This window comes from Tauraco erythrolophus, chromosome Z (genome assembly GCF_009769465.1).
Source record: "Tauraco erythrolophus isolate bTauEry1 chromosome Z, bTauEry1.pri, whole genome shotgun sequence".
Lineage (NCBI taxonomy): Eukaryota > Metazoa > Chordata > Aves > Musophagiformes > Musophagidae > Tauraco > Tauraco erythrolophus.
This window is the reverse complement of record NC_141496.1, coordinates 19295967-19321421: the sequence shown is the minus strand read 5'-3', so window position 1 is coordinate 19321421 and position 25455 is coordinate 19295967. Positions and strand designations below refer to the sequence as shown.

Genomic DNA, 25455 nt, shown 5'->3' with positions numbered 1-25455 from the left:
CGAGCCGCATCACGGCAGAGGCCCTCTCCAATGAGCCACCGGTGCTCACCCACGCCCTTCCTCCCGCCGCATAAAGCCCGCCGGGGCTGCGCCAGCTGACACCGCGCCGCCGGTTACATATCCTCCCAGCGAGGCGGGACGGCGCTTCCCGCAGCTGCTCCCCGGCCTTTATCTGCCGTTCGCTGCCTGGCGCTTGCCCTGTTCGCGGATCTGGGGCTGCTCTGCTTTGTTTTCAATTCCAACTGCAGCACCCGGCTCTCTTGCAGAGCCTTGAGGCTCCCTCACCGGCGGGCGGTGCGGGGCCGGGCCGAGCCAAGCCAGCTGCCTGCGCGCCGCCGAGGGGAGCGGCGCTGGGAGCGCGGCGGCGGCAGGGGCACCATGCCTGCCGCCTTCTTCGGGAAGCGCCTGGTGCGGCGGCTGCTGCTGCTGCTCTGCCTCAGCCTCTCCCTCTCCCTCTCGGGCGGGAGCCCCGCAGGTAAATGCTCCCTCGTGTCGCGGGCCAGGCCGGGCGCTTGTCACGCCGCAGCCGCCCCGTCCGCCCTCAGCGCCGGGGTGGGCTGAAGCGAGGGGGGCCGGCGGCATCGCCTGGGAGCTCCGGCTGAGCGGAGGCCCTCCCTGTCCCGCAGCGTCCCCCGGGCTCCCCAGGGGAACGAGTCGGTGGCCCGGCAAGGCGGCTGTCTCTCGGCCCTGCCTGTCTGAACGACGGGACGTGTCTCTCTTCCTCGGGGCGCCCACCGTCCCCGCGGTCGGAGCGCCCCAGCGCTGCCTCCTCCGGGCACCCGCTGCAGGGGCAGCTGCCGCCCCGTGCTCCTCTGCCTTCAGCTTCAGAAAAGCGTTTGGGTTTCTCGTAGGTCTGCTGGACGGTGGGATCCCTCCTCCGCTGTCCTCTCACGAACCATGCGGCGGCGGCTGGCGTTGCCGCCCCGCGTGTGCGTGCCGGCCGGCGGGCTGGCTGCGGCACGGAGTTGCACCCGGTGGTGGTCCGTGCTGCCGTCCGGTGTCGTCTCCTGCTTTCTGCCTCACAAACAGGAGGGTTTATTAGTCCAGAGGTGCATGACTCGGAGGTCGAGGCATAGTGCTTTATTATTGCCCTGTCCTTTTCAAATAAAGTACTATTTAAGTCCTGAAAAAAACCGAAGTTGTTCAGTTAAATTACTAAAATACCAGTGTGCCTAGCAGGTTGTGAGGAGTGTTCCTTGGAGGATTTTACATTGCGTTTTTAAACGTAACACTTAAAATGCGTAAAGGAGGATGGACTTGAGCCTTCTGGCCCTATGTTCCTTCAGTGGTTTTCAGCATTTCGGGAGCAGGTCAGCAACTTCTAAGGAAGTTGGAGCTTATTTCTAAAACTAGTGGACTTCTGTTGTTAATTCCTGTTTTTGAAGCATCGCAGAGCAGTACAGAGTGGTAATGGAAGAAGTACCAGATTGCTGATGTTTGCTGTGTAAGATGTAATTGCTGGAGAATGCCTTTGCCAAGGCCACAGCTTCTGCCAGTACATGTATGTGAACAGTATTGCTGTGGCTTTAATTAATCATCAGTGGTTTAGCTGCGTTTCCAGTGTGTGATATATAAGTAGTTACATGTTTGTTCGTGCCTCTGTATCTTCGCAGTACTTAACAGAAGCAATGCTGCTCCCTGTGTGATGATAACGTCTGTAAAATTTGTAGTAGTTTCACATAATGTGAAAGGACAGAAAATGTGTTTTGCAGATCTCAAGACTTTTTAAAAATTCATCTGTTTTATATATGCACACAGAGGAAAATCTGCGTTGTAGTTTTTAAATTTTCTTTAAAATATGTATGTGTATTTCTGTACACACACGTAAAACTTGAAGACCTTTCTAACAACGGTTTGTTTCATTGATCAAAAAGTATTGACTGTAAATGGCCTGATATTTGTAGGAACGTGTGAGGCATAACGCCATCAGTAAAATGATACCCTGTTCTGAAAGCAACTAAAAAAACCCCAGCAAAACCTTGTTTCTGTTTCCAAAATTTCCACAAATGTTACTACCATCTTCCTAAAGTCATGGCTATCATGTCTGGTTTTGAGCAGACATCAGAAACGAACCACCTGCTTTAGTACCCTTTATCTGAATAAAGTGAGATTATAATTTTTAAAACTATTTATTAAATGCTTTCATACTTATATAAACTAGGTAGGGAGACTTCATACTGTGCTAAAACCTAGTCAAGCACATGGACTGGCTGCACAGGTGCTGCAAAGGGAAATCCAGAAACAGTGTGTGTTCTGGAAATGTGGGGCTTCAGCGGGTTTCTCAATTCTTAAATGCTTGCAGTCGAAGCAGCCGGGGGGAGTGCTAGATGCACAAGGACTGAGTTGCAAAAAGGTGGGTTGCGTAGCCTTCTGCAGCTGGTCAGGCAGATACTGCAAGAGGAAGAGGCCTCTTAGATTTTTATTTTGAGGTAAGCAGATTGAGGAGAGTTCTTCTTATTCTATGACTTGTCTTTTGGTCTTGTAACTGTTTAACTTTTTTGAAAAACTTAAGCCATCACTTTTATTCTGTATTGAGTCGAGGGTAATTTCTAACTAAGTGTCACAACATTGTTCTTCAAAGTTTGCTGCTTCATTTGGTTACCATGTGGTTGCCTGATATATTTGCAGCATGTGCTGCCAGATTCCTTTAGGAAAAGCAAATGCACTACATCTTATCTCCCAACTTCTGCCCCTAAAGATATCAAGGAATTATGAGTGGAGGATAAACCTAATTTCTTAGACTTTGCTTCCGGGTTGGATTTTTCTGTTTTGCCCTGAGGGAAGGGCTTCTGTCGGGGCATTTGGAAGTCCTTTATGTGGATCCTCAGGAGAACTCAGCCTGCAGCTTTTCCTTTTTCTAGGAGCACTAGGAGGTTCTGTTGGCTGGCTTTGGATGCTACTGAATCCTTGTGTGCTTGCACAGAGTATAAAATTGGTATTAAATTAATTGACATTAAATATTACATTAATGATGTTAAATTAAACCAAATTGTGTCTCAACCTTTTCCTCTTCAGCCACTTTTCTGGCTGAAAAAGAGTGAATAGATTTTTAAAGCCTGAAATTACTCTGGTGATGACAAGTATGATACATCCGTACTTTATCCCCCAAATATTGGCTGCAGTAGGTAGCGGAGGTAAGGTAGAAAAATAAAATAATGACCTCATACTCTGACCTTTTTCCTGCATAAAAATCAGAGCAACAAGAACTTAGCGAGCTATCACACTGTTGATTAAATCTAATGCAAATCAATTTTAGGCTAAGGCATGCAGTGATGACTCAATAGTTTTGAGAGCTATTCCACTTGACTTGCTTACATCACTGCCTGGCTTGATGACACTGATCATGCTGTGCTAAGTCATCTTGATCTCTGATGCTATTCAGCAGATGTATATGAGAGGACAAGAGCGGTGCAGCGTTATCTCTGTACTATGTAGTTTGATGTATGGACAGATAAAAGCCAAGATGGGGAAGCAGTGGCAACTAGAAATAACAGTGCTTGACTTCTTTTACTTGGTATGTGAATCAAGGAAGAAAGCCAAGATGAGAGCTCTGTTAGTATGCAAACCATGTTGCAGGTTGTCTGGCTTCCTTGCAGTGAGAGAGCAGAGCTGCTATACAGATTTGCACTGGCACCTTCTAAATTTGTAGTCTTTGGAGATTTTAATTACTGTGCAGGTGATGCATCTACCAAGCTGACAGTCAGGTGATCTATGACATCCTTAGAACGCCTCAAGATGCTGCAGATATAAAAATTCATGGACCTTTCTTCAGCCTTACCATGAATATCACAAGCATAATAGCTCTTCCTGCTTGCAGCACCTCTGTCAAGCAGAGAATAATACTCAGTCTTCTTGCTGGCTGATTCATAAGCCAGCAGATCGTCAGAGCAGATTTCTTAAGTTTTTTGCTTGCATGAGGGGCTGAGAGGGAACACTTGGCTGTGGGACTGGTGTGAAAAAGTACGAAAAATGAAGACCCTGTTCTTAAGAACCACTAATGCTTAGTTTTTTTAATCAAGCCTTTTGACTGCCTTGTGTTACTCTTGATGCAAACTGATGGAAGTATGATGGGCAGATTGAGAAAGCAGGTGGTGCAAGCCAGGCATGACTCTGACATAGGTTGGAGTAACTGTGTGCTGGAGGTGCCAGTGGGAGAGTCTGCAGGTTGTCTATGCCTATAGTGCTGAAGTGGCGTAGGAGTCTTCGTGGTGTTCACTTGTAGGAACTGGCAGGGTGCTGACTTTACCTTCTGCTGGAGGCACAGAGTTCTCAACAAGTTTCAACATGAAGCATGATGTAGCCTTTCACTTTTCATCTATGCTTGCCACTGTCTTGGATGCCTAGCAGAGCTTATTACACCTCCCAGACTTGACTTAAAACTGCAAAATGTGTCCTTTTTTCCCTGTGTAACTACTGACCAAATCACTTAAGAGCCACTAATGTGAGACTGCTCTGAGTCTGAGTGCATTCTGCTGCTATGGCAGTAGAATATGTCCTGCAATACCTAAGCACGTGAAGATGTAGTGTTTATTTTATGCTAACTAGTTCTGCCAGCCGAATGTGGGAACAGGAAGAAGCAAACACCTCCATTTTTATAAAACATCTAGGGACCTTGAATTGTTAGTAGGGTGACACAGCAACATACTGAAACTAAGCCAGGCTTCTGCCTCTTCCCCTGCTGTCTCTTCTGTAGTCAAGAACCCTAGAGTGTTGCCTGGCTCTTACAAGAACTGTATTACAGGATCAGAACAGAGGTGCAGTGGTCTTAAGGAAATGGAAATAGTCATTAGTATTAGTTTGTGAAGTCCATGTTTACACATATGCCTTTTGTTTTGCTCGCTAAGGTGATAATAGAAGGAAAGGAGGTTGTTCATCACTAAACAGGGTAGATAAGTAAGGTTGTATTGTGGTCCTTATTCTATTAGTGAATCTGCTAATCTGTGTTTAAAAATGATCAACTAGTGTCAGTGTCATAAACTGTGGTGGTCTGAGCCCATAATAAGACAGGGTTTGAGTACAGGTTATAGTTTATTGGTCTGCTGGAGTATTCGGAAGAATGGCTTTACCTGTACTATAGGCCAACTACAGGAAAAGATCTCTAGGCAGCAATTAGAGGTCAAATAAATACTGCCTCTGTTCTTTAATCTTTTCTTGCCTAAAGTAAGCTAAAGAACTAATGAAAGGTAATTCTTGCACATTTTGGCTATATATGCTCAGAACTTGGGAAAAAATAGAGGTAGTAGACTGAAGTTAGTAGGTTCTGTTTGAGTTCTTTTGATGAACTAGATACTTCTAACTCAGTTCAATTAAGGAAACTTTAGTCTCTCTCAATTTCTTTTTTTTAGATGCAACTGTGACAACACAAGATGCCAGTCACTCTCAGGCAAACTCTTTGACTAAGATGCAAGCTGGACTTCATGAATCATCTTCTGGTAAGTCTTTTGAGTACAGCTAAAGCTATAATAATTTTTCCTAGTGATCCTGTGTTACTGTGTAGAGTTTACGTTTTTATACTAAGTAAGTCTTTTGAGATAAGATTGTGACTCTTTGGAAGAAACAGAAGTAAATACATCATCTATAGACGTTTTACAGCAACTGCAAGAGCTTAAGTGACATAGGCATCTCAAGGACTGGGGAAAAAGCTGTCCAACTGCCAGGTGTATGATCTGCTGCCCTTATGCATGTATGCCATAAAAGCAGTCCATGACCATGGAGATGGGACAATTCCTGAACTAGAACCATGATGAGAGGTTCTGTTCTAACACTTAAATCTGATAATTTTTCATGTGAGGACTCTTCCTTATGCACTTGTATTAGTGAGAGGTACAATACTGCCTTTGCATCATTGTGCCTGCTAGCTTCATCTGTCTATTTTTTTAATTATGGATGTGTCAAAACCTTTTGTCCCCACACTATATTCCCTATATTCTGGACTTTAATTGTAGGGAGCAGAAAAGTTCCAGGCTGAAGAAGAAACTGGTGATTGTGGATTTTCACCTCTTCTTTCTCCAGAAAGATCAGAGCAGCAGGAATTCAGCAATGTACCAAAGCTCATGTTGATTAATGCAAATCAAACTTGGGTTAAGTTATATTGTATATGAACTAAAGCAAGTTCTGACAGATTATTGCATCTACAGTTTTGTTATTGGAGATGATAATGCTATGTTCTTGGTGTTCATCTTCAGAGCTTTTTAGCACAGTGTGTGTGAGAACTAGAAGTGTGATAGCTATTAAATTCGGTAACTCTTTCCATAGGTGAATGCACATATATGTATGAGCTAAAATCAGAAAATATTTTGCATAATATGGCCTCACCTGACTTCATTTGATATGTGAATTGACGAAGAAAGTCCGTATGGGGATCTTATTAGACACTTTCAAGGTTGTCTAGTTTTTTGTGGATGGATAACAACTACCACATGAACTGGCACTGGTGCCTTCTGAGTCTGTCATCGTGAAGGATTTCAGAACAAACCAAGTGATGCGTGTACTAGACTGGCATATATGCAGGTGATCCATGACAACCTTGGCATGCTGTCTAGACGTTCGCACACACAGACAGAGGAAGATTTCCCAGAACACTTTCAGCCTTCATGTGTTATTTCAGGGGTAAACACTTGTCTAGCTTGTTTCTCCATCAGGCAGAGATGAAGGCTTGCTTGTGCTCTTGTCTAGAGGAACAGGACTTACTAACTAGTGCTAGGAGACAGCTTCGGGTTTTTGTTGCTTAAGAAGCCATTTTGGACTAGTAGTTGAGATTGGTGGTTGCTGACAGTAGAGTGTTGTCAAATGAACTAGCCTGAAGCTCTGTTCTTCTGCATTGTACACCTTAATATACAGGTCTATTGTTACTTAGACCGAATGAAGCATGAGGGAAGGTATGCAAGTGCAGATGGAACAAGCCAGGCAAAAGGCTGATTGCCTGTGGCATAGCATTCCTTGTGTTGTGAGCTGACATGCTGATAAACAGTGCTTTATGGAATGGGCCAGCAACTTGGAAGGCATGTGGTACCTGTGCTTATGCTTGCTTAGCAACCTTTAGGTGCAGACCACTAGCAGAGACCTCCCTCAGCACAGCCAAAGTCTCTCAACTGTAGCTGAGAGGAATGTGTTTAAGAACTCTACCTCAAAGTTCAGTATTTTATGCAGCAAAAGAGGAGTAATTCTGAGAAGATCTGGGCTTTCAGAGATACTGTTTCTACTGTGCAGTGATCAACGCTGCCACCCAGTGCTTCCCAAATCACAGAATCACAGAATGGTTTGGTGTGGAAGGTACCTTAAAGACCATCTGGTTCCAGACCTCCTGCTGTGGGCAGGGACACCTTCCACTAGATCAGGTTGCTCAAAGAAAGAAATCTGCTTTCAGTGAGAAGACTGAAGTTGTAGCCCAGTCTTCTCTTTTCCAGTCCATGAACAGAAGAGATGCTGAAGCTCATTTCCTTCTACAAAAGCTGTAATGCTGTATGATGAAGCAGATTCCTAAGTTACTGTTTCTGTGTTTCTGAGATGCATTATAAAATAACTGACAAAATTGCTTTGCAAGCATGTAAAACATGTAGCTTAGAACATTTAGTGTATTTATGTACATTTATGTGGGGGGGAAATCTATTTTTTTTTTGTTTCGTCACTAAGTTGAAAGAAAATTTTTTTTTTGTAACGGGTTTGTTTTTTCATCTTTCAGAGCCCTTGACAACTACGCGAACTGTCAATTGGCAAACTCAGGGGAGCCCTTCAGATCATGTGACACTTGAACATAATGTATCCACACCAGGTAAAAGCAATCACATATTGTCTTCTACATAAATCGTTAAATTTCAGTTACCCTAATGTTCTATCTAGATATTTAATGCAGTGGTTATGGAGGATTTATATGAGTTGATAATTACCAAGACAAACAGTTTGATGTTTAAAGCTATATAGAAAGTTACCGAGGAAGCTGAAAGAATGAGAATGGCTATAACTGTATTGAATAGATGTTTCCTTTAATCATAATTTCTAATGTGTTCTCCCACAGTGTGCTTCTAGGAACTTGAATGTAGATACTACTATACTACTGAAACAATTATGTGTAGATGTGGAAAGGTGTTGCCTCCTTAGCTGGGCTGCATCTGTTGTTAAAGCTGTCGCTTATTAATTTGCTTTCTTGCTCTGTTCTTGAAATGCATTAGAACAAGTATAGTGGTCAGAACAGACTGTTTATGCTTACAGTTTTCTGCTTGATAGCTTTGTAGAGCTTTATAAAGGTAGTCTCTAAATAGTATGCTATCCATAGCCCTACAGAAAAGGGATTCTGCTGGCCATATTAAATCTTTTAAATGTAGTTTTACCTCACAGAAGGAAGGGAGTATATTTTAGTCAGGCAGAAGATGGTCAATATTGATAGTGTGGAAGGAAATTCTGTGCAGTACATCAGGAGTTTTGAGGAGCAATGAGGGACTGACCATGTTCCAATAGAGCAAAGGGCATTTTTGCCTCTAAATTCATTAGAGCTGCATCTAGATTAGATGGTCTGCCTCCAGCTTTCTGGCTGTGTTGTTAAATTGTAGTCGCTTTAGGAATGAGTGTTCTGTCCTTTTGTTTTCTTCTTTTTTGTTTTTCTGAAGCTTATTACTTTTCCAACCTCTGTTTAAACATTGATATAGTCCTGTACTGTTCTAGGACCAACCTGTAAGCTTTAGGAGAAGCCACACATACAGGTGACTCTCTGAATCAGAGAAATGGATAGTTATGACCTCTTTAGATTATTGACACTCACAACATTATATTAAAGCTAGAAACCATCTTCTAAAATGGCATAATTACTGTGACAGTGGCCATACAATACTTCTGCTTTAAGATTCTAGTTGTTGACACATGAGGCATATGAAAGGATCTCCATAGTAATCTCCTTGCATCTGGAAAGGTCCTTTTTTCCCCCTAAGATTACTGTAAGAAAGAATTGCAATACCATATTGAGACTCTGCTGTATGATTATAGGATCATAATATATCACTTTGCTTTCCCCATGACATTCTTAGGTCCAGATCTTGCCACACAAGAGCTGAAGCAGGCAACCAATGAGGTGTCTAATGTCACCTATGTGCAGTATGAGGTAGTCCTACCCGGTGAGTGTGTTATTTTATCTTCTAGTTATGTTATATTGTATGCCTATGATTACATCCAATCTTTTGTATGTGTTGCAGAAGGATGTGAGATGGCAACTTCTTGATAAAGTTCAGATGCTTACAGTGAGCAAGTGATGAGCTCAGTAAAAGAAAAGAGGAATAAGTTTGTCGCACTGAGTATTGTGTTCTAATAACTATTTTGCAGAGTCTTACTTCTTTGTTAAAGCTACAAGTGAAAACAACTCTGTTGGTAGAGGTATCTGTTCCTCTAAATGAATTCAAATGACAATTTCTTTGCACTAGTGAATCCACTTGGAGAGACCATGTAAGCTAGGGTACTCGTTAACTGGCAAGTGTTAGTCAGCTTCGCAGCATTACAGGAGTTAAAGCATGGAGAAGAGGCAGGATAAGCCTCTTCCCTAAAGTTGATGTGAAGTTTCCAGTTGCCAAATAAGCATTTATAAGTAAATTCTTGGGCAACTGGGAAAACTGATCTAACTGAAATATCTCTTAATTCGAGGAGATCAGGCAGAACTCCTTTACAAAGTACTGCTGTGATACTTTTCAGGATGTAATTGTGTAGCATTTATGCTGTATTTGCTTCTAGCAGGAAACTTAAGGTAGTATCTCTCTCTTGTTCTGATACATGTACTCTTGGTACAGAGATACCCTAGATACCAGTCTTGCTAGTGGCTAATCTTCTACAGCATAGGGTTCTTATGTTCCATTCATTTAAAGTGTGGATTTACTTTTAAAATAATCTCAAAAGGTATGGATTCTGTTTTTAGCCAGTGTAATTATTCTGACTGTAAAACTTTTGCTATTGTGAAACCAATCCATTTGAAAATTACCTTGGTCATAAACAACCTCAACAAGGTGATTTATGCTGGACTCACTCATAGAGTGTATTGGCTCTAATAAATGAGTTGCAGTAACTGACTTTGCTCTGCTATGAAATACCGAAGTGTTGCACCTCTAAGTTTATGTATGCACTTGAACAGATCTGTAATATTTTAGCTGGGACTTGGAGTACTGGGTGCACTGTTCTGCAGGCTTGAAATGATTCTGCTAGACCCAGTGAAGTTCAAATACTCTATAGGAGTATCTGGTGCTTCCACTTCAGTCAGACTGCTGCTGCTTAGGTACGACTTGCATTACTAAGTCAGTGAGCTGTACCTTAAAACTTCCTTTTTTTTTTTCTTACAAAGAATTTGAGCTGTGAAATACAGGTGCAGTTGTTTGACCATCACATACTATAGGCTAGGTCTAGGATAGAGATGAGGCCTGGAATAAATTTTCATGGAGTATTCAGATGGACTAACGACATTTGTATCTAGGTGTGAAAGAAAAGGCCAATTATGAAATAACATGTCAGTGCTGACAGGTACAAAGTCAGAGGTGTTTTTCTATAAAAGGCTGTTTATATGGATCAGAGAAAATACCTGCTTTTTGTATACACTTATTTTGTGCTCATGAAGCATGTTAAAAGCAAAAAAATGCCATTTTTTTTCTACTGTATCGGGATGTTTTCACATTGTAATTCTAGTGGCTTGCCACAAGGAAGGCAAAGGAAGCCATAAATGGATTTGAAGATGATTTGGTTTCAGATCGAATAGCTGTAACATGAAAGGCCAGATCGAGCAATGTTAAGGTTGTGGATTTTACCAACAGCTTCACTAGCAACAGGACAATACCTCTCATCTCACAGTATAATAAAAATCTGCAACTGAATAAAACCTGGATGCTTATAGATATTTATGTCTAACTCTTTTTGATATTATTAATTGCTAATATTTTTAATCCAATAAATCCAGCGTTTTTAGTACCAAATGTGAAGTCATAGAATTGTAGAATAGTTTGGGTTAGAAGGGACCTCAAAGATCATCTAGTTCCAACACCCCTGCCATGGGCAGGGACACCTTCCACTATATCAGAGTGCTCAAAGCCTCATCCAACCTGGCCTTGAACACCCCCAGGGATGGGGCATCCACAACTCCTCTGGACAACCTGTTGCAGTGTTTCACCACCCTCATTGTAAAAATTTCTTCCTTATATCTAATCTAAATCTCCCCTCTTTCAGTTTAAAGCCATTACCCCTTGTCCTATTACTACATGCCCTTGTAAAAAGTCCCTCTCCAGCTTTCTTGTAGGTCCCCTAGTCATAAAAGGAAGTTTAGACTGAGAGTAGACACTGTTCCCCTGGTGAGAGCAAGTACTGAATGTATTTTCAGTTTGAATTAAATTATGTAGAAGCATAAATCTATCTTGCTTTCAGTGAAATGAATACCTACGTTTCTATATTAAAGCCCTCTAGGAAGTTTACCTACAGAATGGAGTGAGTGTCATTTTTGTACTGGATCTATCTAATAACTCATTTATGGCTTAAGAAAATTACTGCCAAACAATCTGATTTTTGCAGGTTTTTTCACTCTGGGAAATATAACAGTAGCACAGTGTATCCACCTGTAATCCAACACATGTAAAATATAACCTTGGAATTTCTTCTTCCCCCAGAATGAAGAAAAATGTTTTTCACAAACAATTTTCTTAACTTTTTAGGTGTTTCTGATACTTTAGTGGAAAAAAATATCACTTTGGACAGAGCAACTAGAATTGAACTTTCATGCAGATTGGACAATAATTATTCTCCTTTGAAAAGTCTTCAAGTGACTTGGAAGAGGGGAAATGAAACAATCAGACACATCAATAAAGTGGAAAACAGCTGGAGCATCCAGTAAGTGACATTCTTAACAGTCTGAGTTGCAGGTTCTAAGGAGTAACTATCACATGCATGTACACTGCCCAGTACTAGTCATGTATGTATTAGAAAAGAGCCAAATGCGGTGATTAGTATATACCCACTATCAACATATTGAAGCTGCAGGAAAGGAAGAACATTGCTGTTGTCTTATTTTTCTAGTGCTAGAGGAAGAACAAGCATTCTTCAAGGCAAGAGTATAGGATAAGGACATGGTTCTTTGAGGTCCAGTGAGTCTGTTCAGTAAGTGAAGTAGTAATCTCAATCTGAGACTGCTAAAATACCTCAACTTCTTTTTCCGCATTTTCTTTTCCACCCCAGTGCTGCTTTGCAGAAGTCTGAAAGGCATCACTGCCCCTTTTTTTTTTTCCTTCATAGTTAGGAAAAGAGAAGTTAGCTTTACGATAAAGATACTTCGGTTTCTTAACTCTTTTGAATGCCTACAGGCACTCAAGAAATGTTGTAGAAAGTTTTCTTCAATTGATGCAATTTACTATTGGACTTGAAAAATTTTTACAAATTTTTAAAATGGGCTAATTTTAACCAGGTAGTCTCCAGTTGATTTCTGTATTGCTTTGGTTTCTTAACATCAATAGTACTTATAAAATTTCTGTGATAGTAAATGTGATGAGAATGTACTGCCGTTTTTCTGCTACTCCATATACTCGAACACAACCGTGTAAATCTCTGTCAAAGTGCCTATGAAATGTTCAGTTTGTTAGCAGAGAAAATGCTGAACTTCATTAGATGACAGCTCTTTAAAACTGTTCTCTGTTGGAGCTATGCTAGTCGTTGACTATCTGGCTTTAGAAAGAACAAACCACTTAATCTCTTCTGAAGTCCTGCATAGCATATGTATGCTATAGAGTTCACATGGGGAGCCCCTGTCTAATTTGACAACCTGTAGATCATACTGCTTAAAGGTGTTTGGCTGCTTGTGAGCAATAAGGGTGAAAATGATATTTTTGTTCCCCGGTGTGCTTGTGCTCTTCTGTTTTCTTAAAAATGTTGTGCTATTTCTACATGGCACTAAGCCTGAATCCTGGCCTTTCAATGATGTATGTTCTCTGTTGCCCTACTAATTTTTGCTAGTTTCTTTAGAATGTTAATTAGCAGTCACTGAAAATTGTTGGACGAAAGAAAATACAAGCAAAAATGCAAATTGGTGATAATTTTTTTTTTTGAAGATTGATGATCTTGGATAACTGTCAACTGGGAACTTACAGTTGTACTCTGAAAGGTGAAAAAGAATTCAGCGCGAAGTTTAATTTACAAGGCAAGTTATTTTAAATTTTTCTTCACTTGACTGTTGAAGTACTGTATTAATATGGTTTCTGGGTGGTATGGAAATTGCAACTTAATTTGATAAGCAGTAACTAATATGGTCAAGCTAAGTAAGAATTACTATCAAAGGCATTTTTATAGCATGGAGGGAAAGAATTTTGAAGCAAAAACTAAAAGCCTTTTTAAGGAAACTTGCTAAGAACCAAAAGTGTATAAGCCTACTTTTTTCCTGAGTGAGTAACTGGTTTCCCCTTCCCTCTCCATCCTCAGGAGTGAATACTCATTGCTTTCTGGGGAGTGGGAGGAAAGGATGGTGTCTCAGAAAAATTCTTCGACAAGCAGAGCCAATGACTAGAAAGTTTGGCCTGAGATTGTGTTACAAGAGGAGCGAAGATTGGCAGAATGGAGGCATGTTTAGGAACAAATTCAGTTCTATTTCTGAAACACCAAGTTACTGCTTTAATGCATCTTTCATTCTGTATAATGTACGAACAGATCTTATCTGAAGTTAGTGTGCTTCATTGGGCAGTATGAGTGCCCTTTCTTCTGTGTTATATTCTCTTTTCCTTTAGTGTTGCCCTTGACTGTAGTATGCAAAATCCATTTGAATGGAAGACATGGAAATGAAACAAATATAAACTGCTGAGAACCTTAGTCTTTAATGAGAGCTGTTCCCTCCTTTATTCTCAACATCCAAATTTTGCGAAGAGCAAGGCAGGCATTTGGTGTGTGAAAGATTCTCGCTGAACACAGGCTCCTAAAAACGTTAACTCTTCAAATAACTAGTCTAACTTCAGCTGAACTGACCAGCAAGGCTTTGTAATTCCCAGTGCACCAACCTGGCTTTGTGCAGATGGATATCTGGTTATATGACTTGAGAAAACTCTCTCATGTATATGTAAGTCTTGAATAGTAATGTTGGTATCTGCTTTTAAACCTTCAGCCAGGGGAGACTGGAATGCAATACTGAAGAAAGACAAAATTGTAGTTTATTGAGACTTTTTAATCTTTAGAAATGATGATATATTGTTCTTGTCAACATGTGGGCAAGGTTTAGTTGAATGGCTACCCAAGTCTTTTTAGATTAAAAAAAGTCAAAGGAGACCTTTATTCTTTTGAAAGTATACGTAACTATTTCAGTAAGGGCAGGAATGACTCAATAGGGAAGTCATCTTTTCCAGAACAGTGCTTAGGACTGGTTGATTTATTACAAGAAGATGGGAGAATTGCTTCACAATGGTTGAATGCTGCCACTTCTGATGCCATAAAAAGTACTGTCTTGACACTTTTCAAGATTAATGCAAGAATGAAGAAAATGGGAAAGAGAAGTCCTTGAATCTTCCAGTCAATAATGCAGAGAGAACAATTCTCAAACTGAAAGATGAGTAATGTGTTGGTGTAGACTTGGTGGCTAAAGTCATCACTGCTGTAACTAACTGCAATAGCTTTTCCACTAGGCATTCAGGCATTGTAGGATGTGTTGTCTGTCCTCCCCTTCCGCCCGATCTTGGCTTGGCATGACCCTGCAGATTTTGAGGAGTTGAGCTTTTACCCGGGTCTGGGGAAAACTAATGTTTTGAGAGATGCTTATAGGATGCTCAAATTATTAATCATGGAGACCATTCATGGGTACTTTAAAATGGTGTGAAGTGTAGTAATAGCTATATTAAAGGCTAGAATAGATTCATTTGTGCTTGCCCTTTAAGGGATCTGTAAGCAGCTGTCCAGGTACATGCACTGTGAAACAACTCTGGTATTAAACTAGTATGGAAATCTGACTGGTATAAATGCTGATGTGATCACCTGTCTGTTTCTCTTCAACGCCTTGTTTTTTCTGTGCAGCAGCAGTGTTAATGTCACCAAATGCTGGGTGATCTACTTGCAGAAATACCTAGGACAAAGCATATTATTTCCTTACATGCATTCAAGGACTAACTGCTCTTTCAGAGCCAGGTCCCAGAACTCATGATGGATATTTATATCCTTAATCATGGCTGATGTGGTAGAGGTATTGCTGGTATGTCTAGAGCTGTGCTTTGCCACTGATCAGCATGGCTAAATCTCTTTGACTACCACATAAACCTGTCGTGCTGCTTAAGAGTTTATTTGTTTTCATATGTTCCATTCTTTTTTTCTCAACCTGCTTTTTTTGTCTTTTATAAATTGCAAAAGAAATGGCAGCAGTTATTAGTAAAGTTGTCCGTTTGACAGCAGTGAAAGTACTCTGACACTGCTCTTCAGAAGGGTAGTGTTCAATGATTAAAACAAACACATCTGGAGTGAGAAGACCTCACTAGTAGTGAGGCTGGACTGATGTATGGTGCAGCAAATTCTGAGGTTGTAAGTAGTGTTCTTATGAAACGAATGTGTTAATATTTTGGAATGGAAATTTCTAAATTTGAATACTTATGAGAAGTGGGCTTTTTAGGACAATTTGTGCTTAGTCAGTCAACAAGGGGAGGGAAGAAGAACAATCTTAGTTTATACCAAATTGTTCCCTCGTAACTGCCAAAAGCAAGTTCTTGGCCTGTTTAGTCTTCTGTGACCGATGTAATTTAAAAGACTTATTGGATCTGTACTTACAAGATAGAGCAATGAAACTTGAAGTAAAATTTAAAACAAATGGATATGAAGAACACATGCTGGTAAACATCCTAAAGAGGGACAGAAGGGGAAGGGGAAGTACGTAATCTATCATGATGTATTTGCTCAGCTCTAACTATATCTGTGGGATGACTCGATATATTCAACAGTCTTTTTTGGGCTTTTGCTCTTGGAAACTTCTGGGGCAGTTACAATGGCCAGGACAAGTAACTCTGAATTTATAATCTGATGTCTTATTTCTTGTGGCCATGTTCTGTCCTTAGTGAGATTGCATCAAAATTCATCTTTACTGTCATGCACCTACAACTCATGACTTCATCTTAGAAAATGTGTGTAACTACACAAAGCTCCTTCAATCTGCTGTTTTGTCTTAATTAAAAAAAACTTCTCTACATGCACAACTTGCCAGATAGCATAATGTAGCAGTGATATGACTGGAATAGACTTTTCTCAATTTTTGCAGATTGAGTGAAATTGCAGGAAAAACTAGTATGTTTGTTTCTAGTGTGCTAGAACTGAAGCATGTAGCTCACAGGTGTCAAAGAAGGGAAAGAGGAAGTGGGCAAGGGTAGAAATCACAGTCTGATTATCACTTGGTTTTCAGTATTAATTGGCAACTTTTAAGATCATACAGCAACTGAGAGCAAGGTTCCTGTAGTCATCTGCACAAATTCTGTATATGGAATATGAGCCTGAAGTGACTCTTCATTTAGATCATGTCATGAATGATAGAATCATCTGTGCTTATGGGGAAAAGGAAATGAATGGACCACTATAAACACATATTTAGATATATTTTGTCTTTTTATAATACTGTAATTAAAACCTGTAGGTCTCACTTGATGAACTTTTTCCTACTTGTTCGTAGTACCGAAAATTGAAGGAAAGGAAAAACCCATAGTCAGTTATGAAGGAGATACTGCTGTAATGATTTGTAAAAGTTTTGGCTATGCTCCCATTGCTTGGACTTGGTATATGACCAATGGAAGTGGACAGGTAAGGTTTCCATCTGTTGGCCATAATGTGGCAAAAAAAGTACAGACATTTTGTAAAGTATGATGACTTTTCACTGTAGGGTCTACAAATTGCATTTCCATTAAAGCTAATGTAAATCTCTTGCACATGGAGAAAAAAAAATCTGTGATATTTAAAAGTATTTTACGGCGATGGACGTAGTTTTTGTTCTGGTTGGTGTGATGTTTCTTTTCCAAAAAGTTCCTGCAATGCTTTTACTCTCAGAGGAAAACAAACCAGATGAGTCTTGAGATACTTGTCTTTACTATATTAATGATGATTATATTGCTCAAATCTTACTAGTTGATACCGAAAGAATCTTATCATAGCAGGACACTCTTTTAAAGGCATGTAAGGTGTTGGAGGCTTGAGAGAGAAAAGGAGCATGTCCCTTTGCTTCCTCCTCCTCCAAGTACAAGTACTTCCATATTTCCCAGCCAGTATGACCTCTCTCAGGTACTGGACCTGAAGGAGGTTGTCCGAAGTAGACTGCTGTGCCACTTGATTCTGAAGGAGCTGAAATCTCTTCTAACTTCAGCTTCTGCCTCAAAGGCTGTGAGAAAAAAAATCTTGCTCAGCAGTTTTCCTCCTTCACACATCCATCTTTCAGGATCCCCCTTAGCCTTGGAAGCATAGCTACTCTGTTCTAGCCCTTTTCTGGGTGAAGCACTCTCAACTGAGAGGAGGTAAATAGATCTGTCTCCTCTGTACTGCTGGGGAGCAGCACTGACTAGTGAGACTATCAACATATTTCCCAGTGATGCAGCATTCCCAGGTCAACTTCCTTGAAAATGTATGCTTTATGCTGTAGTGAATGCTAGATCCTGATGCCTGAGGCTACTGACTCTTCACTGACAAAGACAGAGTCAAGGGTACCCTTCATCTGATCTTAAATAGACTAAGACAGGTCAGGCCACTTGCTTGCTCGAGGTGTGTATTTTCTTCCCTGAATGTAAAGGAAACCAGAGTGGCCAGCTGAGATAAATCCTTCCCTTGGAGGTGGACTAAACATGCTTCCACAAATGCTGCTTGTTCTTAACTGATTTTACATCTCTATGTATAGAACTGTCTGTTGATAATATAAATAATTTGATTAAATACTTCCTCAGTGCATTAATAGGAATTGTAATGTGGTTTTTTATTTTCAGATTGCCATTGATGACTCTTTGCTGGCAGACAAGTATGTGATAAATGGAATATCTGCTAATGTAACCCATCTGAAGATACTGAAGCTCACCAAGGAAGATGATGGTGTATATTGGTGTGAAGCTTCTTTTGAGCTAGGGAGAAGTAAAGGAAAGCTGAAGCTTAGAGTTCTGTCCCTCATGGTGCCTCTCAAACCTTTTCTAGCAATTGTGGCTGAAGTCGTTATTTTAGTAACTATTATTTTCCTGTATGAGATGTATTCGAAAAAGAAAGAGAAACGTGCAGGTAAGTCCTTTTTTGTCTTTTCTAGTGTTGCATTGAAATTGCAGCCAAATGTAGACAGGTATGACCCATAGCATATCATATATGAAGTGTGATTTTTCACATCTGTATTTTTCTGATAAAATACTTTCTTTTAGAACATTGCATTATTTTAGATTTTTAAATCTCTTCCATGAGTCTAGAATTCAGGTAAAAAGTGCTTTCAATAAGCAATACTTTCTCATAAAGGTTTTGATATAGTCCTTATTTTTTTCCTTACAAGACAAAAGAATTTAGAGGTTATACTTCTTTGGGGAGTGCTTGGAAATGGAAGTAACTGTTAGTAGTCTTGATGGGAGAAACATCTGTGAAGAATCACAGAATGTTAGGGATTGGAAGGGACCTCAAAGGATCATCTAGTCCAATCTCCCTGCCCCTCAGCAGGACCACCTAGATCAGATCACAAGAAATTGAGTAAGAAGGAAAAATGCGTTAAAGCAGAATGCACTAATGTTGGTTGTGGAACCTAAGGAACAGGTAGTTGAGCTGAACTAGATGTGCAAGATGAAACAAAAGTGACGTATATGTAGATATAATATCTATGTATATGCCTATGTAATATACATACACGTATTTTTTTTGTATTCCATATATGTATATTGTATAAAATACGTAACATGATATGTATTAAAATCAGATTAATAAAACTTGATCGAGTAAGCTTTTTACAAATTTGCAGGTAATTCCATTGAATAGAGGAACAAGATAATTTGAATTAGAAATTTAAGAAAAATTAATAAAATAAAAAATAAGATTTTGTTTTAATGGTATATGGAGTAAATAATATAATTAAACAGAACTTTTCTACTGTTTGTTAAATTGAGACCTTATATAATCCTTTTTTTGTTATGCAGAAGATGAGAAAGAGTTTGACCAAATCGAGCAGCTGTAAGTAAAGACTTTAGTGTAAAATAGTTAAATATTTTCTCGTTTGCATATTATTGTGTTGTATAAAATTATACCTTCTTGTTGACCCAATTGGTGAGGATTAATAATGAATGTGAGAGTATGGTTTATTCCTTTATTTAAGACTTCCTAATTCCAGGGTGTGCAGAATGCTGTCTTCTACTTGGCACTGAATTTTGGTGTTGGGAGGATATGGTGAAATAAATAATAAAGGCAAATATTTTTTTGCAAGAGCACCATGCGTCCTCATTCTAAAAGGCTGTAACTGTGAGAAAAATCGCTTTCAGGTGGAGATTTTACAGAGTAGGCTTTAAAGTTTTTTCCCCTAGATGTACTTTTTAGTCTGTATTAACATGTATTTCTCACTTGCATATGGTCAAAGCCCTGTCTGGCTTACGTAAGCCTGTAGTTGCTGGAGTGTTGGGAGCTGGTGGTGTTGGCTGCTTTGGTGGTAACTTCAGCCTCTCTGGGGGGCTTCTCACTGTGCTCATGGCTTGGGCTCCCTGGGCATAGGAACAGCTGCACTGCCGGAGCTGAAGGAACAGGTGTGGGCACTTCTGTTGGTGTTCTGCTGCTTGAGGGTTGTTGCTCCCATGCTGGCTCCCCCCTCCTTAGGATGATGCATTTCTAAAGGCTGGCTTGCCAAAATAAGCCATACTTCTTTCCTTCTGCCTGTCCTTTGAAGTCCAGACACTTCGTCTGGCCTGTGAACTTTGCTTTTAAGATGCAGCCTAGCAGTTCCGCTTCTTAGACGTGTCCAGTCTACTCCAGTTTTCTTTCCCCTCAGTCACTTCTCTCCTATGTTTATTTCTTTTGCCCCTCTGAGTAGTGCTGTCTTTTGCTTTTTGAATTTCTTGCTGCAGTAACCTTCTTTGTTTCTCTCTGTATTCACTTTCCCATTCCTTTTTCCAGTGCTAGCTGAAAATATATATTAGTGCTTTTCCCCTTATCTAAACAGCTTTAAAGCTGTAATTCAATTATACTGTAAAGTGGGGATATGTTTTGGGAATACAGTATGCTATTACACTGCTGAGTGTTTGGGGGTGTCTTGAGTTGAAAATTGAATAATTGTCCTGTCACACAGCCCTGCTTCTTTTGGGCTGTAGGACAACAGGATTGTAATGTGCACTCAATAATGTTTTCATGCTTGAGATGTGGGATGTGGTTTTGATGAGCTACTTGATCTTTAGAGTTCTATCTTAGATAAACACATATGAGGAAAATCTCTTAAACCAGGTACTTGCCTGATATTAATAACTAAGTTATTTCAACTACTGACTGTTTAGAAGATAAGTTTGCGTACCAGAGAGAAAGGCTCCAAAAGAACTTTTCTTTCCAAGCGATGACTGATATACAACTGAACTGATGAGGCTATAATTAAAATGTCACATCCAGCAATGTATTAGGTGAGAGGCTAGTGATTCAGAAACAGAATATTTTTTAGCAAAATAATTGTTGATTCAAGTTTGGATTGTGACCAATGCCATATAGTTAGTTGTGGGTACTCCAGAAGGAGCGATCATAGGACTGTTTCAGCCCATGTTCTGAGGATTTTGAGCTGTATAGTGCTTTTATATAGACCATTCGCTTTATATACAAATTCTGTACACTGAATGAAATGATACTACTGCGATCATTTCTGGGAATACTATCACTGTTATAACTTCTGCCCAGAACTTTGTGGGATTTTTGAGGGGGATGGAGTTGTGCCTTTACTACTTGGCAGAAAGACTTTAAGTAACCAAAAGACTGGCTCTTGAACTTTGTTTGATTTTTTTTTTTTTTAATTCAACTACACAGACTAAAAGAGAAAAACAAATACATTTTAGATGTACTCTGTGATAGGATTGTGGAACTGGAATGACTGTGCTCATCCTGTACTTAAAAGCTGAGTTTTGGACCTTAACCTCTCTTTCTTATAGCAAATCAGAAGAAAGCAATGGTCTGGAAAACAGTAGTGCTAGGCACAGAAGAATTTAATCTCTTTACTAAAAAGGTAAGTAAGAGATGAAACAGACCAGAGTTTACTTTTCTGTTGAGCAGTCTCATACAAGGGCAAAGAAATCCACTGTGCTATCCCAGTCTTTTCTTTTAAACGTGGCAACAACATAGTAATAGAGCTGTTGTTTCGATAAAACAATATATAGTCATTCATGATGTAATACCAGCAAGAAAATTAGTCTAAAGCTTTTTAATTCAATGGTGTCATCATCATTATGGTTTAATAGTTCTGCTCATCCATGCAGTCCTTAAAACAGGACCCAGATTAACTCCTTAATTGATTGCTCTTTATTGTGAAGCATTTCTGTGAATGCCAGGGTAGGTGCTTAGATGCATCTAAGAATAGCTGATGTATCCAAAATGCTGCTCTTTCAGGCTGTGTTTTTGGTGTTGAGTGAGTTTATGGAGGAAAGATGCAAGTGTAATAGCAAGTGGGAAATGTCACAGTACCAGAGAGATGAAACAAGGGATTATAGGAGCCTAGGAAAGACAGTTCAATAGATAAGCACTGAAGGGATTAGTGGTAGAAGAAGGAAGCAGAGGATACATAGCCATGTAGAAGCTGTATTACAAATTTTCCTGATTCTCTGCCCTCTTTACAATCTAATTAAGGCTGCTTCCACTTAACGCCAGCTGAAAATGCTTGTCAGAGGATGGTCTGTCAATTGAGGACCAATCCTACACCCTCTTGCTATTTCCCCTTGTTATTTCCCCTCTGCATCTGGCACCTCAGTCTCTTGTCTCAAGATGAGAGGTGTGTGTGACTTCGCATTCATGTCACTGCTGGTTCTGTTTTCCCTCATCACAAGCCATCTACCTGAAGGAAGATTGTTTCCATATCCTTTGTTTTAAAGAACAGAAAGAGAAGTGTCAGGTAAAGTTCATGCAAAGAGAAACAGAAGACAAATACAAACAAATCGGAAAACAATAGAGAACAAATACTTTCTGAGAGTATATGGTCTCCTCTGTTTCCTGCATGTTATTGTACTTGTTGATTACTGCAAATTAGGTTTCCAAGGATTTATCCCATACTGGATCTAAGGTCTCATTCTTGTAAAGTCCTTTGACACATGACACTGAGTGAATCACTAAGGATTCAGATTTGCAAATTGGACCACTCAAAAAATATTTTAAAATATAAACTGGAATTAAATTTATTTCCAAGCAAATACGGGAAAATACTAAGCAGCAAACTAATCAAATTCATATTATAAGGAAATGTGTTTATTCTTTTTTAAATTCAGGAGATTGAAGCCAACAGAAGTGGAAATCATCACAAAGCTACAAAAGATGTGTGCGGCTATGCATTTTAAACATCCACTGTGCTTCTAAGTAAGATCCTCTATACTTAACGAGAAATGCTTCTAAAGATGCTTCTAAAATAGCAATGAAACTGCTTCATTTATACAGATGAGAATGCGTTCTGATATACTGCATTTAGACCTTTGTCTGTAACATTGTTTGTCATTGTACTACTAAAAGGCAGTTTTTACATGATTAGACTTCCTGTTGTTTTAGACTGATCTGTTTGATTTTGTCCTGAATTGGAACTAACCTTGCATTCACTGAATGAACAGGTAATATGGAATGGGCTTATTATCTAAGTGTTAAAAAGCTGGATTTGTAAGATCAAACAAGTATTGCCACCAAAGAAAATGCCTTTTACTAGCAGATGAAGCAAATGTGACACAGCCATTTTTACCAAAGAAATGGTCAAAGGGAAATCTTTATCATGATTTAAATGAAACATAACAGTTTTGCTATTTGCTCTGAACAGTAAAATGTCTTTGTTCTGACTTTTCTTAGCTTCATGTGAATGAGAAAGAAATATAGGTATGTACTGAATACTTAAGATATGAATTTTCTTAAGATGTCCTGCCACGTCTGTGCTACTATACTGAATTCTAGTCTAACCATTTAAGTACTGTACAGATCACATTTCAGCAGTATTTCAGAGTAGATGAAAGAAGCAAAGGGGATACTGTACCATATCAGAATATAACTGAAATAATATCTTAGGCTTGCACAAATTGCTGCAGGATCTGAGAGCTGCAAAACCAGTTTTCTGGTTATAACTTATACAGAACACAGAAATTTCACAAATATACCTATATGGCTTTTATCATACATCCTGTCTGGTTGGTACTTTTGCTTCTTGCTTGTATTGTTCCTTAAACTCCTCTCAGAGCACAGAGAAGATCTTGAGCCTTTTCAGGGTATTAGGACAAGATAAAGTAATATGAATACCACTAGTTCTCTTATACATAAAATTGTGACACTGCTGTTACGACTTAGGATACAGCTTTAGAAGGGCTAGCTGCTGTAATTTTAAATACACCATTTAGTTACATTATGCATTCAGCAATTGAAAAATGTGCAGCTAATAGAAAAACAGTTGATTGCATTAGTTGCCTTTGCTTGCTGTTTCAAAACAAAAATAAGAGAAACTTCCTTTAAGAAAGGGAACAGTAACGTCTTCAAAAGAATTTCTCCTTTCAACAGAAATATGAGGAAAAAACAGGCAGCATTTGCAAACTCCCTGAAGAAACAAAAGGAGAAAACATCTGAATAGAATTTCCTCGAACTTGTAATTTCTTTTTGAACTCAGATAAAGGAATACAAAAAAAGATAAAATACATTTAATCCCTGTCCTTTTTTTTTCTATTTTGCTGTTCCTATGGGTTTGAAAATACCAGAAAGCCTAGCATTGGCTGTTTTGCTGGAATAGGGACAAAATTGAGTCTGATCTGTGCTTTTTTTTTTGTTTTCATAGTCTATTTTGCAGCTATAAAAACTACTAGTTAAAAGTCCAAATAAAAAAACAAGGAGAAGTATATAAGCATTAAGTGATTGACTGTAAGGGCTGAACACTGATAAAGATTTCCCTTGCTAAAATACTGTGTTTATTGTATTTTGCCTTGGAATTTCTATGCACTATGAAAACTAGAATGCATTTACAGTTTTTTACGTGAATTTTTCATTTATATAACAGCATTTTTGTTAAGTAAATGTTCACAGTTTAAAAAGACTTAATTCTGTATATTAGTTGTTTGAAACAAGTAATTTTATTTTTTGCAGGAAACTTAGTGGTAAAAAAAGTAAGCCTACTTACAGATCTGAGAACTAGATGCTGAATAAAGCAGAATTAATATCTCCTGTAACAAAAAGGAGGCTAGGTACTATCTGGAAAAAAGCCCACTTTTTAATCAGAAATGGTAGCATTTCTGCCTTCACTGAGCGTTCCTAACTGATCTTAATTGTGGTATGGTCTTGGCCAACATAGACAACTTACATGAATAGATACTTCTGTGATGTTAGCAAACAAGGGCTGCACTGAAGGCAGGCTCCAGGAACTGGAGAACCTGGATTAACCATGGATTTTGGATCTATGGTGTGGTCCTCCTATCAGGACAGTATTAGAGTTTGGTCAGACTGGCTGCTGTAACTGTAGTTTTGTCTTGACCTGCCTCTAGCAAGGGTTTTGGTGTTTATTTTTAGATTGGCAAGCAGGTTTTTCATCTATTCTGCATATGTCTGCTTGGTTCAAACCTACTCTGGTTCCCCTACAGAGGGGACTAATAAATAATATTAAATGATAAATAATTGGCATAATTAATAGCTGTAAGCATTCCAAGGCATAAACCCTACTTTTCTTAGTCTGGATACCACATAGGAATCTCTGGAAATTTAGAAATGTATATTTTATGAGAATTGCATGTTATATATGTTAAAAACATTCCTACTGCAGTTGATTTATATATCTGTTTTATTATGTAAACATAGCCTTCAATAGAACAAAAATTTGGCAACCTTATAAACCCAGAACTCTAAGCAATGATTTTTTTTACCTCATTCAAGCCAAGAGATAGCAAATGAGAGCCAAAACAATCCTTAAGATATTTCATTCAAACAGCAGTTGTTAGAGCTAAGTGTAAGGATCTGCAAAATTAGTTTTAATAACAAACATTGATCTATAATTGACTTATGGTTAAACTCAGCCTACCCGTATGACACTTGTTTGGCAAATCTTGTCTTCCAAGATCAAATCCTTGTTATCTTGCAAAAGGTGATATGTTACTGGTTTCTATACCAACAAAAGCCTTATCCATTTCTTAGAGGAAAAGATTCAAGTCTGCAAAAGAATCCTGAAGGGCTGTTTCGTAATGCTTCAAACTGATCACTGCAAATTCTCCTTTCCATAGGTCCAAACAGACACAAGCAGCTGTGAGACCAGATTCCTAGTGAACCTTGACAAATACTAGACCAGTTTCCAAGCTGTGAGCTCAGATAGAACTGCATGAGTATTTCCTTAAGATG

The 25455-nt window shown here is 39.3% G+C and overlaps 1 protein-coding gene across 1 annotated transcript; it reads left to right on the top strand.

Annotated features, from left to right (window-relative positions):
- Positions 1-378: 378 nt before the first annotated feature.
- On the top strand, positions 379-22974 carry EMB (embigin). Its single transcript, XM_086629360.1, has 11 exons — positions 379-475; positions 5346-5432; positions 7682-7771; positions 9018-9104; positions 11664-11838; positions 13050-13138; positions 16619-16746; positions 17913-18195; positions 19086-19119; positions 21060-21133; positions 22383-22974. Exons 1-10 carry the CDS (start codon positions 379-381, stop codon positions 21115-21117), a joined length of 1128 nt encoding a protein of 375 aa, XP_086485486.1. The 3' UTR covers positions 21118-21133; positions 22383-22974.
- The last annotated feature ends 2481 nt before the right edge of the window (positions 22975-25455 follow it).